The 26155-nt window shown below is 36.3% G+C and overlaps 1 protein-coding gene across 1 annotated transcript in view; it reads right to left on the reverse strand.

Annotated features, from left to right (window-relative positions):
* Nucleotides 1–1598: 1598 nt before the first annotated feature.
* IL1RAPL2 (interleukin 1 receptor accessory protein like 2) overlaps nucleotides 1599–26155 on the reverse strand; it is a 192374-nt gene continuing 167817 nt past the window's right edge. The window contains exon 6 of the mRNA XM_006171950.1: nucleotides 1599–2466. Within this exon, the coding sequence (XP_006172012.1) occupies nucleotides 1769–2466 (698 nt within the window). The 3' untranslated portion in view covers nucleotides 1599–1768. The remainder of the gene's footprint in view (nucleotides 2467–26155) is intronic.

A 26155-nucleotide genomic window follows, 5' to 3' on the forward strand; every position in this document is an offset into this window, starting at 1 on the left:
CAGAAGCAAAATCATCTTTCCCAGTGGAAAAAAATACATCTATGAAACACCTACATGTGTTGAACAGGACTTTTTGAAGGAATAGCTAATTGTCCCACTGTGAAATGAACATGTATCACTGCTAAACTTTTTAGTGCATAATGCATTATTTTCTGAATGTCTGGATGTAGAAAAGCAACAGAGAAACAAGTACTTAGAACAAAACGCATGGATCACAGAGAATCAATAATTGAAAGTGGTCGAAAGAAATAAAGCATATTATCTAATGTTCTCTTATACACTTGGGTTTCACAAATACAAGGGCTGGGCAAATTCTTAATTTTTACACACTGTGTACATTTGTCCTTGTTTCTATCTGTCCAAGAACAAGTTTTAAGAACCATTTGCAAAATGCCAAAATCAACCTTGATTAACAATTGACCTCCACAGGCATCTAGGTGGAGGGCTTACCGAATTTGACTAATCATAAAAAACATAAAGGAGAAATCCACAATAAATACTAGAATAGGAGCACATTCCTTACAGCAAATAGGCAATATCTTAGATTATTCACAGAGATTTTCTGATATGGTACAGTCACAGTCACTATGAGGGTTAGAAATTTAGTCTATCAAATATCCTCTTTTAAGCACAGGGAATAGAGACACTCCTGCAGGAACCCTGCTCACATCACCAAGCAGATATTGTGTATGTACAGAACAGTCTGTTTCACAACTACATTGCAGATGAGAATCTCTGCAACTGCTGCACTACCACTAGTGAACTCGAATCATTGAGCGTTTCATCTGTGAATATTGTTGCATTACTTCTTTCCAAGTGCTGACACTTGCAGTCAGTATATATATATTTAAATTCAAACACCAACGATGCTGAAAAAAAGTAGGAAGATGTCCACAATTTCATATAAAGCATATAGCAGGTTAAGAGATCATTTGGAAAAAATAATCCAAATGTGAATTTGCTAGCAAACAATAAAATGTACTCTTTAAAACGTGTTTTCAAACTTTTAAAACTTTTCAAATAAGCTAGAAATCCATAAGTGTTGTTCAAAATCATCTAAAAGAGCTTGTTGCCTGTTTATTCATTTGCTTAAGAAATGCACATTGTTTATCTAACTACCAGTTTGCCTACTTGTGCTTGCCTAATAAAACTAAGAGCTGTTATTATAAGCTGTTGTTTTAGTCTACATATGTTGTCCATTATGTTGAAGAAGTTCTAAATATTTCAATCACATTTTTTCCTCAACTGATCTTCCTTTACAAACAATTTTCCAATTGGAGTATCTTAACATTTCTTTCTTGATAATTCCTGAGTTTTCAGTTACTCTATAGAAGTTATCTTTTCCCTTTAAACTTCGTTTAAGATTTTCAAGTTCAATTAAAGTCTAAGGTTTCCTTATTTCGAATACCATGTAAACATGGGAATATTAAAAAATATGGGGAAAGATAGCTCACCTAGTAAGCTTGCAGTCCATATGGTATCATAAAACCTACTCTGAGACAACGGGATTTAAATTTTTTGTTTTTAGGAAGAAATCAAAACTGTACATTGGAACAAGCTAGTAGACTACAAAAGCAGGTCCTTCTTTCCCCCCCCCCCACTATTCTGGAAATGTAAACAAAAACATTTAAGTACAAAAGCAGTTTGTGTGCCTTTTCCCTTCAAACACATTTTCAGCACCTCAATGCTATTAGGTGTACTTTATGCTTGGTATAGCATAAAAATTCTGTATGCTCATATAACTATTCAGAGGAATTCATATTTTTCACTACCAAATATCACTGGTAAAGCTAAGCTCTTTGGATGATAAAGGCAGCAGGGAATTGTTCCTATGAAATTCCTGGGTATCTTTCAGGGTATTATTAAGGGGTAGCTGTCCATTGAGTAGTGTCAGAGGCAGGTTACAGTAAGTATGGTGGTTGCCTAAAGAAGGTACTGGCAAGGTGGTGGTTGGCATCTCGTGTTTATAACTTCTGCAACAGTGCCTCATCTGCATTGAATCTGAATGGTGGAAATCAGGAAGATCAGCTTGAGATGACACCAGAGTGGCCGAAGTACTTGTCATGGCAATAGAGGGTATAGGCTGCAGTTCTCCAAAGAGTCCTTGTTCTGCAGAGTCCAGAACATGGCACCGAGATAGCATTTCTTTTTTCTTGATGGGCATTTCATATACTAAATGCTTCCAAAACTTAGAATTCAATTTGCTGCTTTTGGGTCCCTTCCACTTGATCAGGGACAGAAGTTTGATGCTGCGCTTTAGTGATTCCACTTCCTGGCAATTTACCTTCCCTTTTAATTCTGTACACTCAATCAAAATCACTTTGATTTCTCCACTGACTAGCATGTTATGGAGTCTGCTTTCCAGTTCGAAAATACTCCATCCCCGTCTGAGAATATAGTCTGGAGTTAGCACGATAATAAGTCTTCTGCTTTGCTCAACACATCTTGTGAGATCTTCAATGTATGCTACAAATCACAGAAAGAGAGAGAGAGTAAAACAAAGACATTGCCAGTCTTTAAAGCATCAGGTTTTCACTCTAGTATAGTAAAGATCCAGTCTTTTACTAAAGTCCATCACATTTTCTTTTCTTGTATTGACAATTTCAATTACAATTCAGAAAAGCCCATTTCCTTAAGAAAAAAAATAAGAAAAACTGCTTATAATTCTTATTTTCTTTCCCTTCATTATTAGTTACAGTGTTCTGTAACATGATAAACTATGATTTGTTCACTGCCTAGGTATATTTCAGTGATTTTTATTTATTCAATCATTTAATTCTTTATTTTTGTATTTTTATTTTTTTTGAGAGATTTTCGCTATAGGGCGCATGCGCTCGTCAGACAGACAGAGACAGACAGAGAGACAGAAAGCGAGAAATCACCCCCCAGGGGGGATGGTCACGCCGCAGTCCCTTCTCCTCCATTCTCCTCTTGGGATCTTGGGCACGCACGCACACGCACCCAGCATGAGTTTTAAGCCACCGGGTCCGGGACGCAAACCACGGTCTACTACGTGGGAGTCCAGTGACATAGCTATTACACTAACTGCTGTTTCCCTCAATCATTTAATTCTTGACAGATGTCCAGGCTAGTACTCTAAAGTGAACAATTAGTGAGTTGATGAAAAATGAAATGAAGCTTTTAATAAATGCAAGATGCTGTATTCATGTGTTTGGTTTGGTTTTCCTCTCTAATTTTCTTTCTTTTTAAGTTAATATTATTTAGTTTCAATTGGCAAGTAATCATACATAGTGCCCCTAGTTTTCAACTCCTTAGCAAGTGTCGGCAGGGAGCTATATATACTGACTACTTAAGTGTTAAATACATGGTAGAAAATCTCTTGTAGAACCATAGTTGGCTTGTTTCTCAGAAGTTCTTCTGTCATTTGAAAACTTAGGTTCTCCATTTTACTCTCTAAACCTAGAGATAGGGAAATGGTATGTGCCTGTAAGTTTTATTTGAACCAGCTTCTTTTCTTTCTGAGGAAGAAGAGTTGGGGTTGGGGGGTGATGTGGAATGATTGGTGAAAGAGTCTATCAACTGAGAAGTAAGTTTTTGCCCTATTTTGTGGAGCAATTCTGAAAGTGAAGTAAATATGTTATGGCTTTTACATGGTAGAAAAACACTCAACTAACTCTAGATTTATTTATCCCATGGAATAATCCTTTTGCAATCATGTTTCTCAAATCTAATCTGCCAAAAAGGGAAACACACACATGTGTTAACAAATGGAGACTTGGACACAGGTGCTGCACAAGAGAGCTGTCTTTACTAAGCAGAGCACAAGGCCTTGTCTAATATACAGTGCCCTCTAGCAGAAGCAGTGCTTACAGAAGCATAGCAACATTTGTCACTGCAAATCTGCCCAAGGTTACAGACTGCTTTCAAGGAGTCACATCCAGCATATAGTGTGAGGCCACCAAACAGCCCAGTACAAGCCATTTGAAAAGAGAAACTTATTTTACAGATGCATATTTTACAGATGATCTCTCTTTTCGAGGGTTTTATTTCCACCACTTGGCAGCAAGACAACTTTCACAAATGCAAATGAACAAACTCTCTACATACCCTACAGATAAACAAAAACAAGAAAAACAAAACAAAACAAAAAACTTTTTAAGAGATACACATATAATTGGCCATTTAACAATTTGTTGTCACTGCTGTTTTGGTTTTGACTTAATACATTTCAGGACTTTGTCATGCAATAGTTACAATGACTGTATCTACGGGGATAAGGCAGTTCTAAGTTGGGAGGCAGAGCACAAGGCCTTGTCTAATATACAGTGCCCTCTAGCAGAAGCAGTGCTTACAGAAGCATAGCAACATTTGTCACTGCAAATCTGCCCAAGGTTACAGACTGCTTTCAAGGAGTCACATCCAGCATATAGTGTGAGGCCACCAAACAGCCCAGTACAAGCCATTTGAAAAGAGAAACTTATTTTACAGATGCATATTTTACAGATGATCTCTCTTTTCGAGGGTTTTATTTCCACCACTTGGCAGCAAGACAACTTTCACAAATGCAAATGAACAAACTCTCTACATACCCTACAGATAAACAAAAACAAGAAAAACAAAACAAAACAAAAAACTTTTTAAGAGATACACATATAATTGGCCATTTAACAATTTGTTGTCACTGCTGTTTTGGTTTTGACTTAATACATTTCAGGACTTTGTCATGCAATAGTTACAATGACTGTATCTACGGGGATAAGGCAGTTCTAAGTTGGGAGGGAACCTTTTAAGAATTGTGAGTGTTTTATTTTAGATATTGCATATTCAGGGGATAAAATCACCAGTGAAATCTACAAAAACAAAATGAAAACCACCACAAAGTAGCAATTGGGAAGTTATCACTCTGTAATTATTACTTAAAGAACTGGTGGAACAGAATGGAAGGAAAGGTAGGAAGTTTCAATAGAGTGGAAAAATATTATCCCAATGTATCAACAGCTCTGACTCTTCATTTTCTTCCTTTCTTTCTGCTCCCAAAAAGAAAGAAGTTATGTGGGAAGCTTCATCATTAGAAGTTGGATCTGTAAGATACAGTAAAATAAACTATCATGCATCGTTCCCATTATTCTTTTCACCTTTCCTCTAAAACAAAACAAAACCCAAACCCAGAATCATAGCAGTGCAGGAGTCTATGAAAATGCAGTTTTACCAGGTGAATTAGAAGTTAATTGTTGATTTGATAGAAGGATTCTTTACAAAATAATTACCAAAGGATTAACCTGAGAAGTATTCTTCCCTCCTTAATTAAAGCTTGCATTTTAATTGTAAAAAGTTGTTCTGTACAAACCTTGCCAGGGCACTCTGTCTCCTAAAGAACACCTTTTTGGAATAACACTGTTTCTATGTGTTGGGAGGTAGTCTGGATGTACTTTTCAACTATACTTTTAAAAACAAAAGCTGTATCTATACCTCTCTCTATTACATAAAGGAAATGCTTACAACTCAGGTGTCTGCAGTCATAAGAAAACTATGCACATATTTCCTAATGATATTATTGGGATCTCATAGGCTTTGTCTTTGCAAATCTCTTTCTGAAGTGGGGAAGGAAACAGGGGAACATTTTTCCCCCATTATTGTGGTTCTCTCCTTCATCAGTTTCTTATATTTTACCATCTAACAACTAAGCAAAATGCAATATTTAGGGTTTGAGGGACTTCTTAGAGACTCGTTAGGCAGAATGTATATTTCCCCAGAAGAAATGTCTACAAGGACAGATCCCACTCGGCTCAGCTGCACAGGGTGTGGGTGTTGAAGGGAATCTTGGAGAGAGGGAGTGGTCCCTGTCTCCTGCATACTATACTAGCTGTGCTTATCCTGGCAAAACCTAGTGGAGAGTTGAGGCAACCATCCAGATAATTCCAGTTGAAAACCTGCTGTGGAAGAAAAAAGGTCTGAATTATCCTGGTTTGCCCTATATATACATTAATCATATGCACTGGAGTCAGTCAGCCAGTACATCAAAATTTTCCCTGCGTAGACACAGCCCAAGTGTCCCAAAGAAAACACGAGCCATTTGCTTGGGCCCTGAATCTCGTGTTCCATTTCACTTGGTGTAAAACCAAGTGGAAGTTTTCAGAGGTGAAGCCCACATTTCACTTCTTGGGATGTTGATCAGTGGCTGGGCAGCAACCTCAATGTTTGAAAGCAGCTGGGGAGGTGCCTCTCAGAACTGCCTGGCTCTTGGAAAAGAAGGAGAGACTGTGCCCTAGCTTCCATATTCTGGCTCACTCGGTTTTTCTCTTTTTCTCCCCTTTTTATTCCTCTTCACCCCTTTCTGTCAGCCTTCATCTTTTCTTCTTATGTCCTTTACCACTCTTCCTTTTATTTCTCTTCGTTTTCTTTCTCACTCATTATTTTTGTCTTTCTCTCACAAGCAAGTGCCCACAATAATTACCCTCTCACCCAGAGTTGCATGTTTGCTTCCAATGGCTGTTATTTAGAGCCTAATTCAGGAGGCCCATGTCCTGGTTTTGTATGGACCATGAGCTAAGAGTAATTTTTTTTTTCAGTTTTTAAAAGAGTTATGAAGAAAAGAAGGAAAGAAAAGAATATGATGCAAGAGAGACCATATGTGACCCACAAAGCCTAAAATATTTATTATCTGGATCTTTAGAGAGAAGGTTTTCCACCCCTGAATTAGAAACCAAGCAGAGTGGTTAGGCTTGGAAAAGCTCCAAATAAGTTAAGCAGGAACAGGTATCAAGTTAAGACATTGCTGGTCCATAGCGTAGTCCCTGACAGGCAGTAGAGTTTGCCTTAGTACGGTTGTGGTTTTGTGGGAGACATTTTAGAAACCTTCAGAAAATGTTTTTAAAAGCTTGTTACCACAAAGAGATAATAAAGAAGCATTAAAAAAAAAAAAACCTAAATAAACAGCATATATGAATATTCACTAAATCTTGCCCTGACTGGTTCAGGGAAATTTAGCAACCAGGTAGCAGAAATTCCTTAAAAGACTCTTTTACACATAAAAAAAATAATATATGCCTTAAATAAAAGGTACTTCCAAAATTTCTTTGCAAATTTTGGTTTGATGTAACTTCTAATGACAGAAAAGACCAAGAGGGCCTCTGTCTGGTAGTCTTCTGTTTTTCTAGACCAGTCTGTGAAACTGATCATCAGACATCAAATAAAGCCACTTACTTTTAACCTATTGGTGATCTTTACAACTAGGTAAAGAATATAATCCCCTTGCACACAATGTTGATCAGGATGCTTAATTTGGTAGAAAATGCTTTTTCTTTTTTTTTTTTTGAGAGTTTTTTTGTTTGTTTTGTTTTTCTTTTGCTATAGGGCGCGTGCGCTCACCAGAAAGACAGAGAGACAGAAAGCGAGAAATCACCCCCCAGGTGGTTTGATGTAACTTCTAATGACAGAAAAGACCAAGAGGGCCTCTGTCTGGTAGTCTTCTGTTTTTCTAGACCAGTCTGTGAAACTGATCATCAGACATCAAATAAAGCCACTTACTTTTAACCTATTGGTGATCTTTACAACTAGGTAAAGAATATAATCCCCTTGCACACAATGTTGATCAGGATGCTTAATTTGGTAGAAAATGCTTTTTCTTTTTTTTTTTTTGAGAGTTTTTTTGTTTGTTTTGTTTTTCTTTTTTTTTGCTACAGGGCACATGTGCTCACCAGAAAGACAGAGAGAGACTGAGAGACAGAAAGCGAGAAGTCATCCCCCCAGGGGGATGGTCATGCCACAATCCCTTCTCCTCCAGTCTCCTCTTGGGATCTTGGGCATGCACACACATGCACCTGGTGTGAGTTTAAGCCACCAGGTCCAGGACTCGAGCCGCGGTCCACTACATGGGAGTCCAGCGACATAGCCATTATGCTAACTGCTGGTCCCACTTTTTCATATTTTAACTAAGGAAAGTTTTCCTTTTGTCCATGCTGGAAGTTGACAGAAAGTTATGAAAATATTCTAGGACAAAATACATTGTCACTGGACCCTGCTTGGGATGTACATTAATACCTATTAGACAAGTGAAGAAAAACCATGCCAGCACCATCAGTATGCATTGGAAACAAGAAAAGTGACTTCCACAATCTCACTAGCAACAAAGCAACTTCAATCTTCAAATCTTTCTGGTGCAATTGTATAAAACAAAATTACAGTGCACATACAATTGGATCTCGAAAAGTGAGTTGAAGATAATTATGCCACTTATTAGCAAAGCAAAAAAAGCAAACTGGAGGGGAAAATAAAGAGACAGAAGCAGGAAGAATGACAGCCCCAAGAAAATGCTTATAATAGGATGCATATATTTTTCTAAAAGAACTCACTACTCTTAATTCTCAGGCTCTGAGCTTGTTGCATACATAGACAGAAGGACAGGGAGGAATATAATTATGGTCATGAATTTCTATGTAGTCTCACTAGTGCCTACTAACCATCTGATTTCTCAAACTAATCAATTATCTCCCTATAACTTATTTCTGTGCTGACACTTCCACTTATGTCAAGGTTATTATCGGGGCATATAGCTTTAACAAAATTAAAAGACCAAATACTTAGCCTGCAGACAGACAGAATTTATTACTTTGCCAGATTCAAATAATAGTAGTTTGATATGCTTATACCCACAGCCATATACGGCAGCTATTATCTTAAAAGACACATGTTTAGGGTGAGATAGTATGCATAAAAACAATGCCTACCCCACTAATTTTTTATGGACATTAGTTAAATGATAGCTCTCAGCAATGATATTTATAAAACTGTTAGGCTAATGCATCAATACTTTACATCAAGCCTATATAGGTTCCCGAAGCCTCAAAGAAAAATGTATTATTCACTACTGTATTTGGAGAAAATTATTGGACCTTTGGTATAACTAGAGGCTTACAGTGAGCTACTTTAAAATGTAGTCTCACTAAAGATACTACCTGGATTTTCAAAAGTGATGTTAAATATTAACCTGTCAGAAGAGTTATATGGTTTGACTTTATCTCTGCTGATGTTGCTAAAGCTTTTGAGTCTTGAGTCTGTCTCTGGCAGATGTAAGAGTCTGTCTATATTGTCTACCACTGAGGTTGAGGCTACACAATTTGTATATGGCCAGGCATGTGTTTTGGGGGTAGGAGTGGCTTTCTAACTACTTGTCATTTTATTTGCCCTATAAAAACCTCTACTGCTCTCTCCCTTTCCAAATTCCTTGCTTGAAAATTCAAAAATAGCAGGGCCAAATTTCAGTTAGGAGTTTTGTTCTCTAATGACTAGTATGAGGCTCTTAATTAATTGCGATAAACAAGTTGGTCCCTTAGGCAACAAAAATGTTTAAAGTGTTTATATATTTTTTAATTCTTTTAACATGTTAAACTTAATTAAAAATGGAATCTATGGTAAATCAGCCATTTTATCTGTATGCAAAATCCAGTATAATCTTCCTTTTTGGCCCATTAAATTTATTTCTAAATAATTTTTTAAAAAATTGTGACAAACAATTGACATGAATTTGCTGAGAGCTTGTGAGTCTGGGAGCTTTATTTACAGTTCTGAATAAGTTATATCCACACATTTCTAGGACTTGAGGTGAAGGAAGAAAAGTCCAAAAAGAGAAGGAGGAGGACATTTTTTTACTATCCTTTCTGTTAATATTTTTTGAATGTGCCCTACTACCTACCTCTACCTCTGTGAAGAGAGAAGAAAAAGAAGATCCAGAAAACTTTCTGGATTTAACTCATTCCCACCAATTCAGCTTTACTATATATGAATCAAAACTTCTTGCTATTTATACAGTGTTTTCTGTGTTCCCTTCATTATCTGAGAAAAATCTTACCCCAGTTTTCTACTATGCATTTTTCAAGATGCCTTTTCTTTGTGCCACTCAAACAGTAGACTTCCTGATTGAAATTCTACACAGTAGATTCTAACTTCTACCCCAGGCTTTGAGGAGAAACCACAGTCCCTTGACCTCAGTACATTTCTGGACATATTGGAGTATAGTTTGCTCTCTCTTGACTCTGATAGGAAGGGGATGGTGGATATACCTAGTTTTATTCCATGTGAGTAAATTTCACACAATGTGTTAAATTTCCATGGTTGTGCATGTCACCCTTGTATCATACTTTTTAGGTCACAAATGTCAGATTGCCTGGAAAAAGATTTCATTACTCCCCAAGGAAAACTTATTTGAATGGTGTCCAATCATTTCAGCTATTAGGAGAACTATTGGCAATGAATACTTATAGATATATGTACAAAAATGTGTTTTGCATGTTTTACTTCAGAAGTGACTAGGGATCATCTGACACCAGATGTATTCTCCAGTCATTCGTCATTTCATTGTCAGCATGATCACATGGTTAGGACTAAACATTAAAGAACTGAAGATTAGACTAGTGAGGAAATCTAGAAAATGCAAGAATGTCATCAGATTTATAATTCTACCACTAAATTACTGAAGGAACATTCTTGGGTGAGAGAAACTCATGAGAAATTAAGCATGAAAACAAATGGAAAGACAATTCGATGTTTGAATCCAAATTCATAAATATAATTTTAGTAGACATGGTGGATCAACCATATGCATGATAATATTTTTAGTTTACTAGTCTCTTTCACTTGTAAAATCATACATGAATGACTCACATGGAGATCCTCAGAGTCTTTCTATAAATAGAAAGGGAAATTGAGGTTAAAAAAAAGCCTTTGGAGGATTTTTTTTTCTCTTTGAACAAAGTCTACTTAGACATTTATAGTTTACTCTAAACTTCAGTCAGAAATGGATCAATTTATTATTTCATTAATAAATATCACATATACATTTTTAAGTAACTTACTTGCTCTCTCTTAAAGGGAAACAAAGACTACAGGATTTGGTTGTTTCTACTTTTAGTCTTAGAATGTTATTTTTTTCCATTTGACCCATGGGCCTCAGTCTGATTCGATAAACTTTTATATTTTTATGTTTTTTTAATCTTTACAGAAACACTGAGATAAGATGGGTCTAAGAGCCTAAATGGTACTCATCCAAAAATGTCCCCAATCTCAGGATCTCAATTGCACAGCTGGGTTCTGTTGGTCACATGTCAGCTTCAGAGCACATCTGTTCATTCCTCAAGGATCCACTAGGCCCCATGAACACAATGTGCTCTGTGTAGAGTACTTTACACCACAAAACCCAGCAGCTGCAGCGGTGAGAAAATCTCTACTTCTCAAGTTTGTGTCTCTAGGCAGTTCGAATAGGGTGTTTTCTATCTGGCTTTCTTTTGGTTGCCTGTCACTTCTGACATTCAGATGCCTGTTGGCAACAAAGTTGCTTTTACTGTTCTCAGGGACAGATGTTTCTAGTCTGGAAAGAGACAGACCAAAATTTACTGGAAAGTAAGAATTCTTGCCACATTTAGGCACCCAACCTGAGAAAACATAAAGAAGATCCTGGCCACAAGCTTGAGACTGGAAACGTAGTTACTGCCAGGAAAATAATGTCCATATATGAGACTTAGTTTCAGCATTTAGGAAATATATTTGTGTGAAATCTTTTCATCTCTGCTGGTTCACGATAGTCACAGTACACTATTTCCTTGGTAGGCCATGTGAGAAGGGTACAGACACCTCCAGCTCACCTTGGAAAGTGACATCTTTGTATCCGAGTTCTGAGAACTCTTCCTTATACAAAAGTGAAAGAGAGAGAGTATTTTCATGTACTTTTGAAACTGTGTGCATTGGAAAGGTTTGTGTGGTTGTGAGGTAGAGTTGCAATATCATAAGATGAGAGTGGCACAAAATAACCCAAAAATATATCAAAAGTGAATATTAAACATAAATGGACTTATGTTATACTTCATTAATTTGGTTCATAAAAAAATTATTATTGTAGGTCAAGAATGATATTATCTACTCCTCAAATGTCTCCTTGCTAGTATTTAGAAGAAGTAGTCTTAAACCAACATATGTTAAATGAGATGTGAGAGACAAACACAGCTTATAATATTGTAACTAGGTTTTTATTTTTTTCTGCAGGAATGTGTCTATATTTATATAGTATAAACTGTTAAATCTGTACCGATGGCTGCAAATACAGACCACAGAAGCTTCTTTAATAACACACATACACCAAGTCCAAAATGTTCTACTCTGTCATTCATGTGTAAATCAAGTATATTATTCATATACTTCATCGACTTCCTGAATGCGTGCTAAAAATGCCAAGGAAAAACTCGTTAATCGTGACATGGTGACTGCTCAGCTAGCTCTGAAATGTTGATGGAAAAGAAAAATTGTCAAAGGGCCTTTTTAAGAACCTCTGCAGGTTATACTCCCAAATCGGAATTCAGAGAACATGAATTTCCTCGTTCAGGAAGGAAGAATTAAAAGCAAACACCCTCCAGTGGTTGCATCTAAAAATTGCAAAGTTATCCTAAATGGCTTACTTCCAAAAGGAGTCTTCCTGTACACTATTAAGGATCCAAGATCCAAGTACCTGCTAAGTCTGATAGTAGTATAATCTCAAAAAAAAAAAAAAAAAAGATATTTTATGTTCTATCAAATATCTGCCCAACCTGATGATAATATCAGGTATTTTTATATTGAGTTATTGGAAATGCCAAGGTAAATTAGGTAACTACCCTGTACATCTCATATGTAGTTTGTTGCAGTCCTTAAGTAAAAACTGGCAGTCTTGAACTAGGAAATTTTATGGTTGCACAACTCTCATACTCCATGGTCAAGGAGGACATTCAGAGTACCTATGATATACCAAACTAACCAATTGATTCAATGAAGTATAAAAATATTCTATGACCTGTTTGACTAAATTAATATAGTACATTGATTCTATTGATTGCTGAAGTCATCAAAATGAAGCTCTAATCTACACAAAAAAATAAAGAGATATAGGCTCTAAATGATACCATAAATCAAATGGACTTGATAGACATCTATAGACCTTTCTACCCAAGAACCACAAAATATACATTTTTCTTACCTCCACATGGAATGTTTTAGAAGATTGACCACATGATAGGGTACAACACAAGCCTCTATAAGTTCAAAGTTATAGAAACTATAGCCAGCATCTTCTCATAACATGTTGGAATTAAACATGAAATTAACTGTAGAAATAAACTTCCAAAATATACACACACAAAAAAAAATGGAAATGAAACAACTTACTCCTAAATGACTTCACAACCACCAAAGAAATTCAGATTAAAATAAAAAGATGAATTGAAACCAATGATAATGAGAACATCAGTTTTCATAACCTATGGGACAGAGTGAAAGTAGTCATAGAAGGGAAGTTCACAGCAATAAGTGCCCACAAGAAAATAGTTGAAAGGTGGAAAATAGACAACCTAACAACACACCAACAACAACCCAAAAAAATCTAAAAAAAAAAAAAAATACCAGGAGAAAAGAGAAAATAAAAATCAGAGCAGAAATAAATTAAATAGAGAATGAAAGAACTATACAGAAAATAAATGAAACTAAAAGCTCATTCTTTGGGAAGATAAGCAAAATTGACACACCATTAGCTAGACTAATTAAGAAGAACAGAGAAAAAAGCCAGACAAATCTATTAGCAATAAAACAGGCAATATTGGGACCAGCAGTTGGCATAATGGCTATGTCGCTGGACTCCCATGTAGTCAAACATAGTTCAAGTCCCAGACTCGGTGGCTTAAACTCATGCCAGGTGCATTTGTGTGTATATTCTCAAGATCCTGAGAGGAGAATGGAGGAGAAGGACTTGTGGCAAGGCCATCCCCACTGAGGGGTGATTTCTTGCTTTCTGTCTCTCTGTCTTTTTGGTGAGCACTTGCTCATCAGAGCAAAAACCTTTCCAAAAAAAAAAAATCAAATGATCAAACAAACAGGCAATATTACAACAGACATAGCAGAAATGCAAAAGATCATGAGAGATCTTGATCTGGATCATACTCATGAGTGACTATACACCAACAAACAAGAAAACCTTCATGAGATGGAAAAATTCCTGGACACAAATAATCTACCAAGGTCAAATCAGAAAGATATAGAAAACCTGAAAAGACCAATAACAAGCAATGAGATTGAATCTGTAACAGTCTCCCCCCAAAGAAAAGCTGAGGTACCAACAGCTTCACCTTTGAATTCTACAAAACTTTTAAAGAAGAGCTAATCTCCATTCTACTCAAACTATTTAAGATCCAAAAGGAAGGAATCCTCCCAAGTTCCATGAAGTCTCCATCACTCTCATCCATAAAACAGACATAACATAACATAAAATTACAGATCCATATCCCTGATGAATATAGATGCAAAAATTCTCAACAAAATACTAGCAAATTCGATCCAATGATGCATTAAAAAGATTATACACCACGGTCAGGTAGGCTTTATTCCAAGGATGCAAGGGTAGTTCAACATACACAAAACAATAAATGTAATACACCACATTAACAGAAGGAAAGATAAAAGCCATAAGATCATATCAATTGATGAAGAAAAAGCATTTGATAAAATACACATCCCTTCATGATTAAGACTCTCAGAAAAATTGGCATAGAAGGGACACTTCTCAACATAAAAACCATGTATGAAAACCTCATACCTAACATCACACTAAATGTGTAAAAGCAGAAAGCTTTTCTACTAGAAACTGGAACAAGACTACCCACTTTCTGCCCTCCTTTTCAATATAATACTAGAAGTCCTAGCCATTGAAATCAGACAAGAGATAAAATAAAAGGTATTCAAACAGGGAAAGAAAAAGTGAAATTATATATATTTGCAGATGACATGAATATCTACATAGAAAATCTAAAAGTAGCCACAAAAAAACTCCAGGAAATTAAACAATAATTAAGAGTGAAGAGATAACCCTCCGAATGGAAGAATATATTTGTAAACTATGCTTGAGATAAGTGACAGATAACCAGAATATACTGAAGCAGCTTACCTGGAAAGAAATGAGCAACCCAGTTAAAAAGGTGAGCAAATGAGCTGAACAGACCACTCTCTAAGGAAGATGTACAAACAGCCAGAAAGCATATAAAAATGCTTAACATCTGTGGGGACACGTTTAAGAGAGAGAGTCTGAGGTGTGGGGACATGCGCTGAGCAAACACCCCATGCTCTTTTGGGGTTTGGCAGATCTTTGTAACTTGTCTTTCCTTAACATTGGTGACTGACAGAGCAAGGGTGGAAATTACTAGGGGCACATCTGATGGACTTCAAGAAACATCTTGACCCCAATTAGTAAAGTCCAATCCCTGCTCTGCATCTGAAAGGTTCTTTAGCCTACTCTGGGTGTGGTGGTGCACTCCTTATGGAGAAGTTCTTTAGCTCCTTCCCCACACCTAACAGCTAGTTCTCTGCATTAGAAAGGAAGATGAGATTTACTCTAGATGAGATTACCGCCAAGGGATACACCTGGCCCCTGGTATGACTAATCTCTTATTGACTTGTTAACTGCTTCTTATTGTCTGTTACCTGGCAACCAATCCATGAAGTATCATGAAACATACATGTGTAATGTCTCCTTGTACTATAAATAAAGACGTCCAGTTCATCTGGGCGGCACAACTTGCTTGGGCTACCTAGGCTCAGGCTGCCTGCATCCATTTCTACTCTATGTCTTTGTCTCATTCTTATAATAGCGCTAAGCCTGGGGGCGGACGCCGACAAACATCCCTTGTCATAAGTGAAATGCAAATTAAAACCGCAATGATACTCCACCTAACACGAGTCAGAATAGCTAAGATCAAAAAAATGAAAAATTATAAGTGCTGGTGAGACTGCAGTGAAAAGGGAACTCTCCTACACTATTTGTGGGATTTTCACTTAGTACAACCATTATGGAGAATAATATGGAGGTTCCTTAAAACCCACAAACAGAACTACCATACTATCCACCAATTCCATTCCTGAGTATCTATACAAAGAATGGGGATACACTCAGTTGGAAAAACACTTACACAACCATTTATTGCAGCATTATTCACAATTCCTAAGACATGGAAGCAACCAAATATCCAAGAACAGCTTAATAGATTGAAAAAGTGTGGCACATGTATACTATGGCATACTACTTAGTCATAGAAAACAATGAGACTCTGGAATTTGACAGAAAGTGGATGAATATGCAAGATTTAATGCTAAGTGAGGCAAGCTAGATAATGAAAGAAAGTGGATGAATATGCAAGATTTAATGCTAAGTGAGGCAAGCTAGATAATGAAAGAGAACAATGTATGTCTTCACTTAATACATAATGAATGTCTGCATTCTATGGCAAAAACTGGCAGATTGTAAGATATAAAAACATGGAGAGCAACTATGGATAGTAGAGACAGTGTGGGAAGAGAGTGGGCAATGAGGAGCAAGAGGGAGCAAATCAATGGGGAAAAAAAGCAAAACATTTAACAGACTCAAAAATGGAAGATTATCTGTTGATGATAATGTTTATGGTAATGTCTTTGGACTGATATGCAGTGTATTCATTCTGGGAAGATTAATTTCGATGCTGTGGAGATGTACAGGGATTAATTATAAAAAATAACAAAATAAATAAAAATAAAAATAGGTGGAACTCTAAGAGGACACAACTTTGCTATGTATGCATCTTTCTCATTTTCATGTTCTCTGGGTTTCACTCTCACCCATGCACAGTGTCTACTTCATTATATAATAAGCAAGTCCCATGTACTGAGTCTCAGGTAAAGTGGATCACCTGTGTTCCACATTGTGTGTAGTGGTGGAACATCATTTTCTAGTGCAGAAGAAATATAACAAATGTTAACATTTTCACTCATGAAGATTGGAGTTTTTCAGTCACTTGCTGGAGTTGATAAAAACTGCCTGGTATGGTGCTAATCATTATGGAATGCAAGAAGATAGAAAGGTGAGCATCACATTGAGTCCTACTGAAGATGACTTACCATATAACTAAAAACCACTTTAGGATCTGGCAAGGTGGTCTAGTGGTTAAGAGAGAGGATCCCACATGGCTGATCGAAGTTCAAATCCTAACGCTGGTGGCTTAAAAACCACACAAGGTGTGCGTGTGTGTGTGTGCATGCCCAAAGTTCCAACTGAATGGAGAAATAAAGAAGCAGAGATTGCCATGCGACCAATGCCCCATTGAAGGGTACTTACTTCTTCCTCTCTTTCTGTCTCTCTTTGGCAAGTGCATGTACCTTCTGGTAAGGATTTTAAAAATCCACTTTAGTAATGACATTACCTTAGTACAATCCAGAATATTACCATTCTAAAAATTAAATTTTCAGAATTTTTACATTTAACAAGTTGTTCTTGATGAAAACATAAAAAAATACATAACAATGTAATTAATTAAGGAAAAAATACTAGAGGAACATTTAAAAATATTTTTGCCAGAGAGAGACAGAAAGAGAAGAAGGAAGTGAGAAAACACCTTCCATGGGGCATGGTCACACTGCACTCCCTTCTCTCTCATGATTCTCTCTTTTCACAATTTCTGGCATGCACTCACATACACCCATCAGATCCAAGACCTAAAGTGTGCATTCAGCCGTGTGGATTCCAGCACCTTAACCACCATGCCACTGGCTGGCCCCAGTACAGAGGCATTTTTAATTTTTCACAAATGATGGATCTGTCTCTTATATTCTTTGAAATATCTAAAAAATAAAATCTCTAAAAATAAATAAAAGCAATATATACTTATTAACCTGTTCTAAGGACCAAGGTTATTCTTATGAGTTAGCTACAATTTTTTTTTTATTTAGTGGAAAACTCCTTTTTAGTTTTCACATTAACTTCGCTAATAGAAAATGCCTTTAAGATACTGTCATGCAAAAACTTAAACCCTTACTCAATTCATTCTTATTATTTCCTCTTATACTTAATCCAATGTTTAAACAAAAACAACCAACCATCTAAGAAGCACCTAATGAGCTCAAGTCTTCTTCTAGATGACAAAAGTAGTATGAAGGTAAATGAGTTACAGTCATTATCCTCATGTAGTTTATAATCTTCATGACAAGACAAGGCATACATAGATGGAAAGCTACATAAAATGAAAATAATATAATATAAAAATATTATAGAAGTATAAAATTTAATCAAATGATTGTACACCATCAACTCTGAAACTGGAGAGATTATTATAAACTTTTCATAGATGCAATGATATGAAGAAAGATGTGAGGTTTTCAAAGACATAGAAGACCAACACGAACAAAAGCATTGCAAGAGCTCACAATGTATATCCAAGACACAGTTTGGATAAACTGGGTCGAATGAATAGTGGAAATGGTAGGAGGCAAGTTTGGGAGTTATATCTGGCTTGGAAGTAGATTATAGAAATGTTTACCTAAGGGTTATGGACTCTAGCCTATGGAAAACAGTGAACAAGTAATGTTCATTAAACAGGGGAGTGGCATGTTCAAGGAGGTATGCATGATATTTGTGGGGCTAGATACATGGGAAGGGTGATAAGAAAGGCAGAGCTTTTCAACATTGCCAGAGAGAGGTAATTAAGGTCTATACTAAGATGGTATACCAGATATACTAAGTGATACCTGAAAAGATGCTAGAAACACTGGTATTAGGAGAAAGATACAGAAAATTTAAAAATGATTCTCAGATATCAGTATGTACCTTGGGAATCAATCAATATAGATTAGTATTTCAAGCATACATATGGGGGAAATTACAAAAAAAAGACTATAGGACCATGGGAAAAATATTGGGGAAGGTTGGGAGGCAGGAAAATAATGGACAAGTAAATATTGTCATCTTTGTTCCTTTCCATGCACATGCAAATGTGCATACTAACATGTATATGGAAACATACATAGACAAACATGGGCCTGAAGAAAAGAGAGGAAGGGGATCAGCAGGTGGTGTAGTGGTTAAAGTGCTAGCTGGACTCCCACATAGTTTTAGGTGGTTTGAGTCCTGGACTCAGTGACTTGAATCTCTGGCCAGGTGGGTGTGCATGCATGCCCAAAACCTCAAGAGGGGAGAATGGAGACGGGATTGTGGCTTAGCCAACCCTCTGGGGGATGATTTCTTGCTTTCTCTCTCTCTGTCTCTGTGTCCCCAGTGAGCACATGTACCCTATAGCAAAAATCTCTCTTAAAAAAAAGAAAGAAAAGAGATGAACAACCAAAACTCAGTTATTTCCATTTGTCTCCTGTCAGCTTAGTGACCTTGCTAAACTACTGATAATCTGAATAAATTGTTATTGAGAAATAGCATGATCTAACAGAGTGAGAATAAAATCAAACAGATTTAGGTTCTTCTCCCAGCTCTGCTGTTTGCCAGCTGTCTGATCTTTATCTGTAAGATAAGGATATAAGTACATGTTCTTTTTCAACACAGGGCTATTATAAAGTTGAAATGAAATAATACATGTCAAAAGATTTTATATACTGTCAAGTACTGAAAATATAAGCTTATCTTATTACTATCATATGTGTTTAAATGTGTTTAACATGTTCTGATTTGTTATAACCAGTTCAATCCTCTCCTCTCAAGGATACTGACATAAACATATATGCATATATGCAAATGAGTTCTAGCACTACTATTTTCACTCAATTAAATTTTAAGCTCTTTGAGGGGAGAAATCATCTTCGGTTTCTATGTATTCTCCTTACACCTTACCATGTATACATTCTAAATATTAACAGGAAAGGTACATGTTTTGACTTGAACCTGGATTTATTCTGAATGCTCAAATATAGCTTTCAATATGTAGCATAACTTAAAAGTAGTATTTGAGCTTATGGTGGCTAGTACTTCTTGAAAATAACTTACATATGCAGTGAGAATGTTGTTCCTAATGGCCTCATATACCTTTTTAAGTGTATTTTTCCCCCATAAATCTGGGAATGAGTAACAAGACATAATGAGTAACAAGGCATAATGAGTAACAAGGTTGAAAGGCATAGATTCAGAGTTATTAGTGATGTCTGTAGGTCTAAGTAGAAGTACAGTGACTAGCTATAGAATTGAAACACATTAAAAAGGCTTTAACTGACTTTTACAGATTTTTTAAGGATCATATTTTTCTCAGAACACTAAAGCAATATAATTATAATACCATTAGGGCACAATTCTAAAACTACACCTAAAATATAAGTAAGAATGCCTTTTTTAAAAATTCAGATTCTAGAAAGTCAAAACAGAGGCATTGGGGAAAAATTTTGAATTTAATAAAATACTTGGCACTACTGTTTTGAGCCTCCATATAACTTCCTGTAAGAAATGGAACATTCTAAATACAAAACTTTAAAGTACTTACTTCCACTTGGAATCAGGTCCCTTTCTGGGATGAAGAGTTTATATCCATAGTGTTTTTCCAGGACATCTGGCAGTATTTCAAGAGCAAACTGCTCTTCTTCTGGATTGTCACAGTCTAAAGCATCTTGATCCACTTTCGTGTAAGAAAGATAGGCATCATATTCCTTGTTATCTTAAATAAAATAAATGACAAAAGGTTGCAAGTATTAGAAAGTCCTCTCTGAAGTACTGAAAGTTTGTAACCACTAACAGGCTGCAATAATTAGTGGCTGTCTTAAATAACTGGAAAAAAAAGTCACATGCCATCTTATCAAAAATTCATTCCATTTTAACATAACCTCTTTCAGTCATATGATATGAACTGAAACTCTTATGCAATGGGCCACCTATATTCAGGACAGAATAAAAGAATTATTATTTGTTACTTTCAGTGACTATACACATTTGTGATGTTCAATGATGTGTGAAAGATTAGCTCAGTGTGTTTGAATGCAGGACTAAAAAGACCAAAGTCATGGATTTGAACCCTTTATATGCCAGTTGGTTTGGCTCTGTTACTTGGTCACAGACTATACCTTGTTTGCACAAATATGTGCAAGAGATCCAACAGGGACTGGGCCTTAGAGTATGGAAGATTGAAATAATCCAGTCTCACTCCTGGAGACACTACTCATAGCACATGCCATACTTCCAGTTGGTTAGTGTTGTCATCTTCATATACAAAAAGCAGTTCATTACCAAATATTAGAGACAGCAGCTGGGTTTTGTACAATTGCATTGCCTGTTATTCTTGTTCAGTCCATGGCCAACTAATTTGACACAAGCTTCCAAAGAAGCCTTTGTTTCGAAATATACATCATTCCAGTATTGCCAAATTAGGTTTTCCCTTCACACATTTAGTCAGGGAGTTAACTGTACTTTGAGGGTGTGTTTTTTTCCCCTCCTTTGCTGTATTGGCTCAGAGCCAGTCTCTTCAAAGAGGAAATGTGTATGTGTGCATGCATTTTTTTTTCTCCTGCAAAATGTTAATGAACACAACGACTCAAGGTATTAGCCCCTGTGGGTGTTATAAGGGCCATATTGGAAAAATTACAGTGGTATTTTCAAAAGTCCCTTATTTATAGAAACATTATTTTTAAAAGTTAAGGTAATGAGCATAGACTTTCGTGGAACTAGTAGTACTTATTAAACTCATCTTGACCCCAATTAGTAAAGTCCAATCCCTGCTCTGCATCTGAAAGGTTCTTTAGCCTACTCTGGGTGTGGTGGTGCACTCCTTATGGAGAAGTTCTTTAGCTCCTTCCCCACAACCTAACAGCTAGTTCTCTGAATTAGAAAGGAAGATGAGATTTACTCTAGATGGGATTACCACCAAGGGATACACCTTGCCCAGGGTATGACTAATCCCTTATAGATTTGTTAACTGCTTCTCATTGTCTGTAACCTGGCAACTAATCCATGAAGTGTCATGAAACATACATGTGTAATGTCTCCTTGTACTATAAATAAAGACGTCCAGTTCATCTGGGCGGCACAACTTGCTTGGGCTACCTAGGCTCAGGCTGCCTGTGTCCGTTTTCACTCTATCTTTTTGTCTCATCTTTTCTGCTTCTTCCATAATAGCGCTAAGCCTGGGGGCGGACGCCGACAAACATCCCTTGTCATAAGTGAAATGCAAATTAAAACCGCAATGATACTCCACCTAACACGAGTCAGAATAGCTAAGATCAAAAAAATGAAAAATTATAAGTGCTGGTGAGACTGCAGTGAAAAGGGAACTCTCCTACACTATTTGTGGGATTTTCACTTAGTACAACCATTATGGAGAATAATATGGAGGTTCCTTAAAACCCACAAACAGAACTACCATACTATCCACCAATTCCATTCCTGAGTATCTATACAAAGAATGGGGATACACTCAGTTGGAAAAACACTTACACAACCATTTATTGCAGCATTATTCACAATTCCTAAGACATGGAAGCAACCAAATATCCAAGAACAGCTTAATAGATTGAAAAAGTGTGGCACATGTATACTATGGCATACTACTTAGTCATAGAAAACAATGAGACTCTGGAATTTGACAGAAAGTGGATGAATATGCAAGATTTAATGCTAAGTGAGGCAAGCTAGATAATGAAAGAGAACAATGTATGTCTTCACTTAATACATAATGAATGTCTGCATTCTATGGCAAAAACTGGCAGATTGTAAGATATAAAAACATGGAGAGCAACTATGGATAGTAGAGACAGTGTGGGAAGAGAGTGGGCAATGAGGAGCAAGAGGGAGCAAATCAATGGGGAAAAAAAGCAAAACATTTAACAGACTCAAAAATGGAAGATTATCTGTTGATGATAATGTTTATGGTAATGTCTTTGGACTGATATGCAGTGTATTCATTCTGGGAAGATTAATTTCGATGCTGTGGAGAGGTACAGGGATTAATTATAAAAAATAACAAAATAAATAAAAATAAAAATAGGTGGAACTCTAAGAGGACACAACTTTGCTATGTATGCATCTTTCTCATTTTCATGTTCTCTGGGTTTCACTCTCACCCATGCACAGTGTCTACTTCATTATATAATAAGCAAGTCCCATGTACTGAGTCTCAGGTAAAGTGGATCACCTGTGTTCCACATTGTGTGTAGTGGTGGAACATCATTTTCTAGTGCAGAAGAAATATAACAAATGTTAACATTTTCACTCATGAAGATTGGAGTTTTTCAGTCACTTGCTGGAGTTGATAAAAACTGCCTGGTATGGTGCTAATCATTATGGAATGCAAGAAGATAGAAAGGTGAGCATCACATTGAGTCCTACTGAAGATGACTTACCATATAACTAAAAACCACTTTAGGATCTGGCAAGGTGGTCTAGTGGTTAAGAGAGAGGATCCCACATGGCTGATCGAAGTTCAAATCCTAACGCTGGTGGCTTAAAAACCACACAAGGTGTGCGTGTGTGTGTGTGCATGCCCAAAGTTCCAACTGAATGGAGAAATAAAGAAGCAGAGATTGCCATGCGACCAATGCCCCATTGAAGGGTACTTACTTCTTCCTCTCTTTCTGTCTCTCTTTGGCAAGTGCATGTACCTTCTGGTAAGGATTTTAAAAATCCACTTTAGTAATGACATTACCTTAGTACAATCCAGAATATTACCATTCTAAAAATTAAATTTTCAGAATTTTTACATTTAACAAGTTGTTCTTGATGAAAACATAAAAAAATACATAACAATGTAATTAATTAAGGAAAAAATACTAGAGGAACATTTAAAAATATTTTTGCCAGAGAGAGACAGAAAGAGAAGAAGGAAGTGAGAAAACACCTTCCATGGGGCATGGTCACACTGCACTCCCTTCTCTCTCATGATTCTCTCTTTTCACAATTTCTGGCATGCACTCACATACACCCATCAGATCCAAGACCTAAAGTGTGCATTCAGCCGTGTGGATTCCAGCACCTTAACCACCATGCCACTGGCTGGCCCCAGTACAGAGGCATTTTTAATTTTTCACAAATGATGGATCTGTCTCTTATATTCTTTGAAATATCTAAAAAATAAAATCTCTAAAAATAAATAAAAGCAATATATACTTATTAACCTGTTCTAAGGACCAAGGTTATTCTTATGAGTTAGCTACAATTTTTTTTTTATTTAGTGGAAAACTCCTTTTTAGTTTTCACATTAACTTCGCTAATAGAAAATGCCTTTAAGATACTGTCATGCAAAAACTTAAACCCTTACTCAATTCATTCTTATTATTTCCTCTTATACTTAATCCAATGTTTAAACAAAAACAACCAACCATCTAAGAAGCACCTAATGAGCTCAAGTCTTCTTCTAGATGACAAAAGTAGTATGAAGGTAAATGAGTTACAGTCATTATCCTCATGTAGTTTATAATCTTCATGACAAGACAAGGCATACATAGATGGAAAGCTACATAAAATGAAAATAATATAATATAAAAATATTATAGAAGTATAAAATTTAATAAAATGATTGTACACCATCAACTCTGAAACTGGAGAGATTATTATAAACTTTTCATAGATGCAATGATATGAAGAAAGATGTGAGGTTTTCAAAGACATAGAAGACCAACACGAACAAAAGCATTGCAAGAGCTCACAATGTATATCCAAGACACAGTTTGGATAAACTGGGTCGAATGAATAGTGGAAATGGTAGGAGGCAAGTTTGGGAGTTATATCTGGCTTGGAAGTAGATTATAGAAATGTTTACCTAAGGGTTATGGACTCTAGCCTATGGAAAACAGTGAACAAGTAATGTTCATTAAACAGGGGAGTGGCATGTTCAAGGAGGTATGCATGATATTTGTGGGGCTAGATACATGGGAAGGGTGATAAGAAAGGCAGAGCTTTTCAACATTGCCAGAGAGAGGTAATTAAGGTCTATACTAAGATGGTATACCAGATATACTAAGTGATACCTGAAAAGATGCTAGAAACACTGGGATTAGGAGAAAGATACAGAAAATTTAAAAATGATTCTCAGATATCAGTATGTACCTTGGGAATCAATCAATATAGATTAGTATTTCAAGCATACATATGGGGGAAATTACAAAAAAAAGACTATAGGACCATGGGAAAAATATTGGGGAAGGTTGGGAGGCAGGAAAATAATGGACAAGTAAATATTGTCATCTTTGTTCCTTTCCATGCACATGCAAATGTGCATACTAACATGTATATGGAAACATACATAGACAAACATGGGCCTGAAGAAAAGAGAGGAAGGGGATCAGCAGGTGGTGTAGTGGTTAAAGTGCTAGCTGGACTCCCACATAGTTTTAGGTGGTTTGAGTCCTGGACTCAGTGACTTGAATCTCTGGCCAGGTGGGTGTGCATGCATGCCCAAAACCTCAAGAGGGGAGAATGGAGACGGGATTGTGGCTTAGCCAACCCTCTGGGGGATGATTTCTTGCTTTCTCTCTCTCTGTCTCTGTGTCCCCAGTGAGCACATGTACCCTATAGCAAAAATCTCTCTTAAAAAAAAGAAAGAAAAGAGATGAACAACCAAAACTCAGTTATTTCCATTTGTCTCCTGTCAGCTTAGTGACCTTGCTAAACTACTGATAATCTGAATAAATTGTTATTGAGAAATAGCATGATCTAACAGAGTGAGAATAAAATCAAACAGATTTAGGTTCTTCTCCCAGCTCTGCTGTTTGCCAGCTGTCTGATCTTTATCTGTAAGATAAGGATATAAGTACATGTTCTTTTTCAACACAGGGCTATTATAAAGTTGAAATGAAATAATACATGTCAAAAGATTTTATATACTGTCAAGTACTGAAAATATAAGCTTATCTTATTACTATCATATGTGTTTAAATGTGTTTAACATGTTCTGATTTGTTATAACCAGTTCAATCCTCTCCTCTCAAGGATACTGACATAAACATATATGCATATATGCAAATGAGTTCTAGCACTACTATTTTCACTCAATTAAATTTTAAGCTCTTTGAGGGGAGAAATCATCTTCGGTTTCTATGTATTCTCCTTACACCTTACCATGTATACATTCTAAATATTAACAGGAAAGGTACATGTTTTGACTTGAACCTGGATTTATTCTGAATGCTCAAATATAGCTTTCAATATGTAGCATAACTTAAAAGTAGTATTTGAGCTTATGGTGGCTAGTACTTCTTGAAAATAACTTACATATGCAGTGAGAATGTTGTTCCTAATGGCCTCATATACCTTTTTAAGTGTATTTTTCCCCCATAAATCTGGGAATGAGTAACAAGACATAATGAGTAACAAGGCATAATGAGTAACAAGGTTGAAAGGCATAGATTCAGAGTTATTAGTGATGTCTGTAGGTCTAAGTAGAAGTACAGTGACTAGCTATAGAATTGA

Source organism: Tupaia chinensis, unplaced genomic scaffold (assembly GCF_000334495.1).
Source record: "Tupaia chinensis unplaced genomic scaffold, TupChi_1.0 Scaffold150128_1, whole genome shotgun sequence".
Classification (NCBI taxonomy): domain Eukaryota; kingdom Metazoa; phylum Chordata; class Mammalia; order Scandentia; family Tupaiidae; genus Tupaia; species Tupaia belangeri.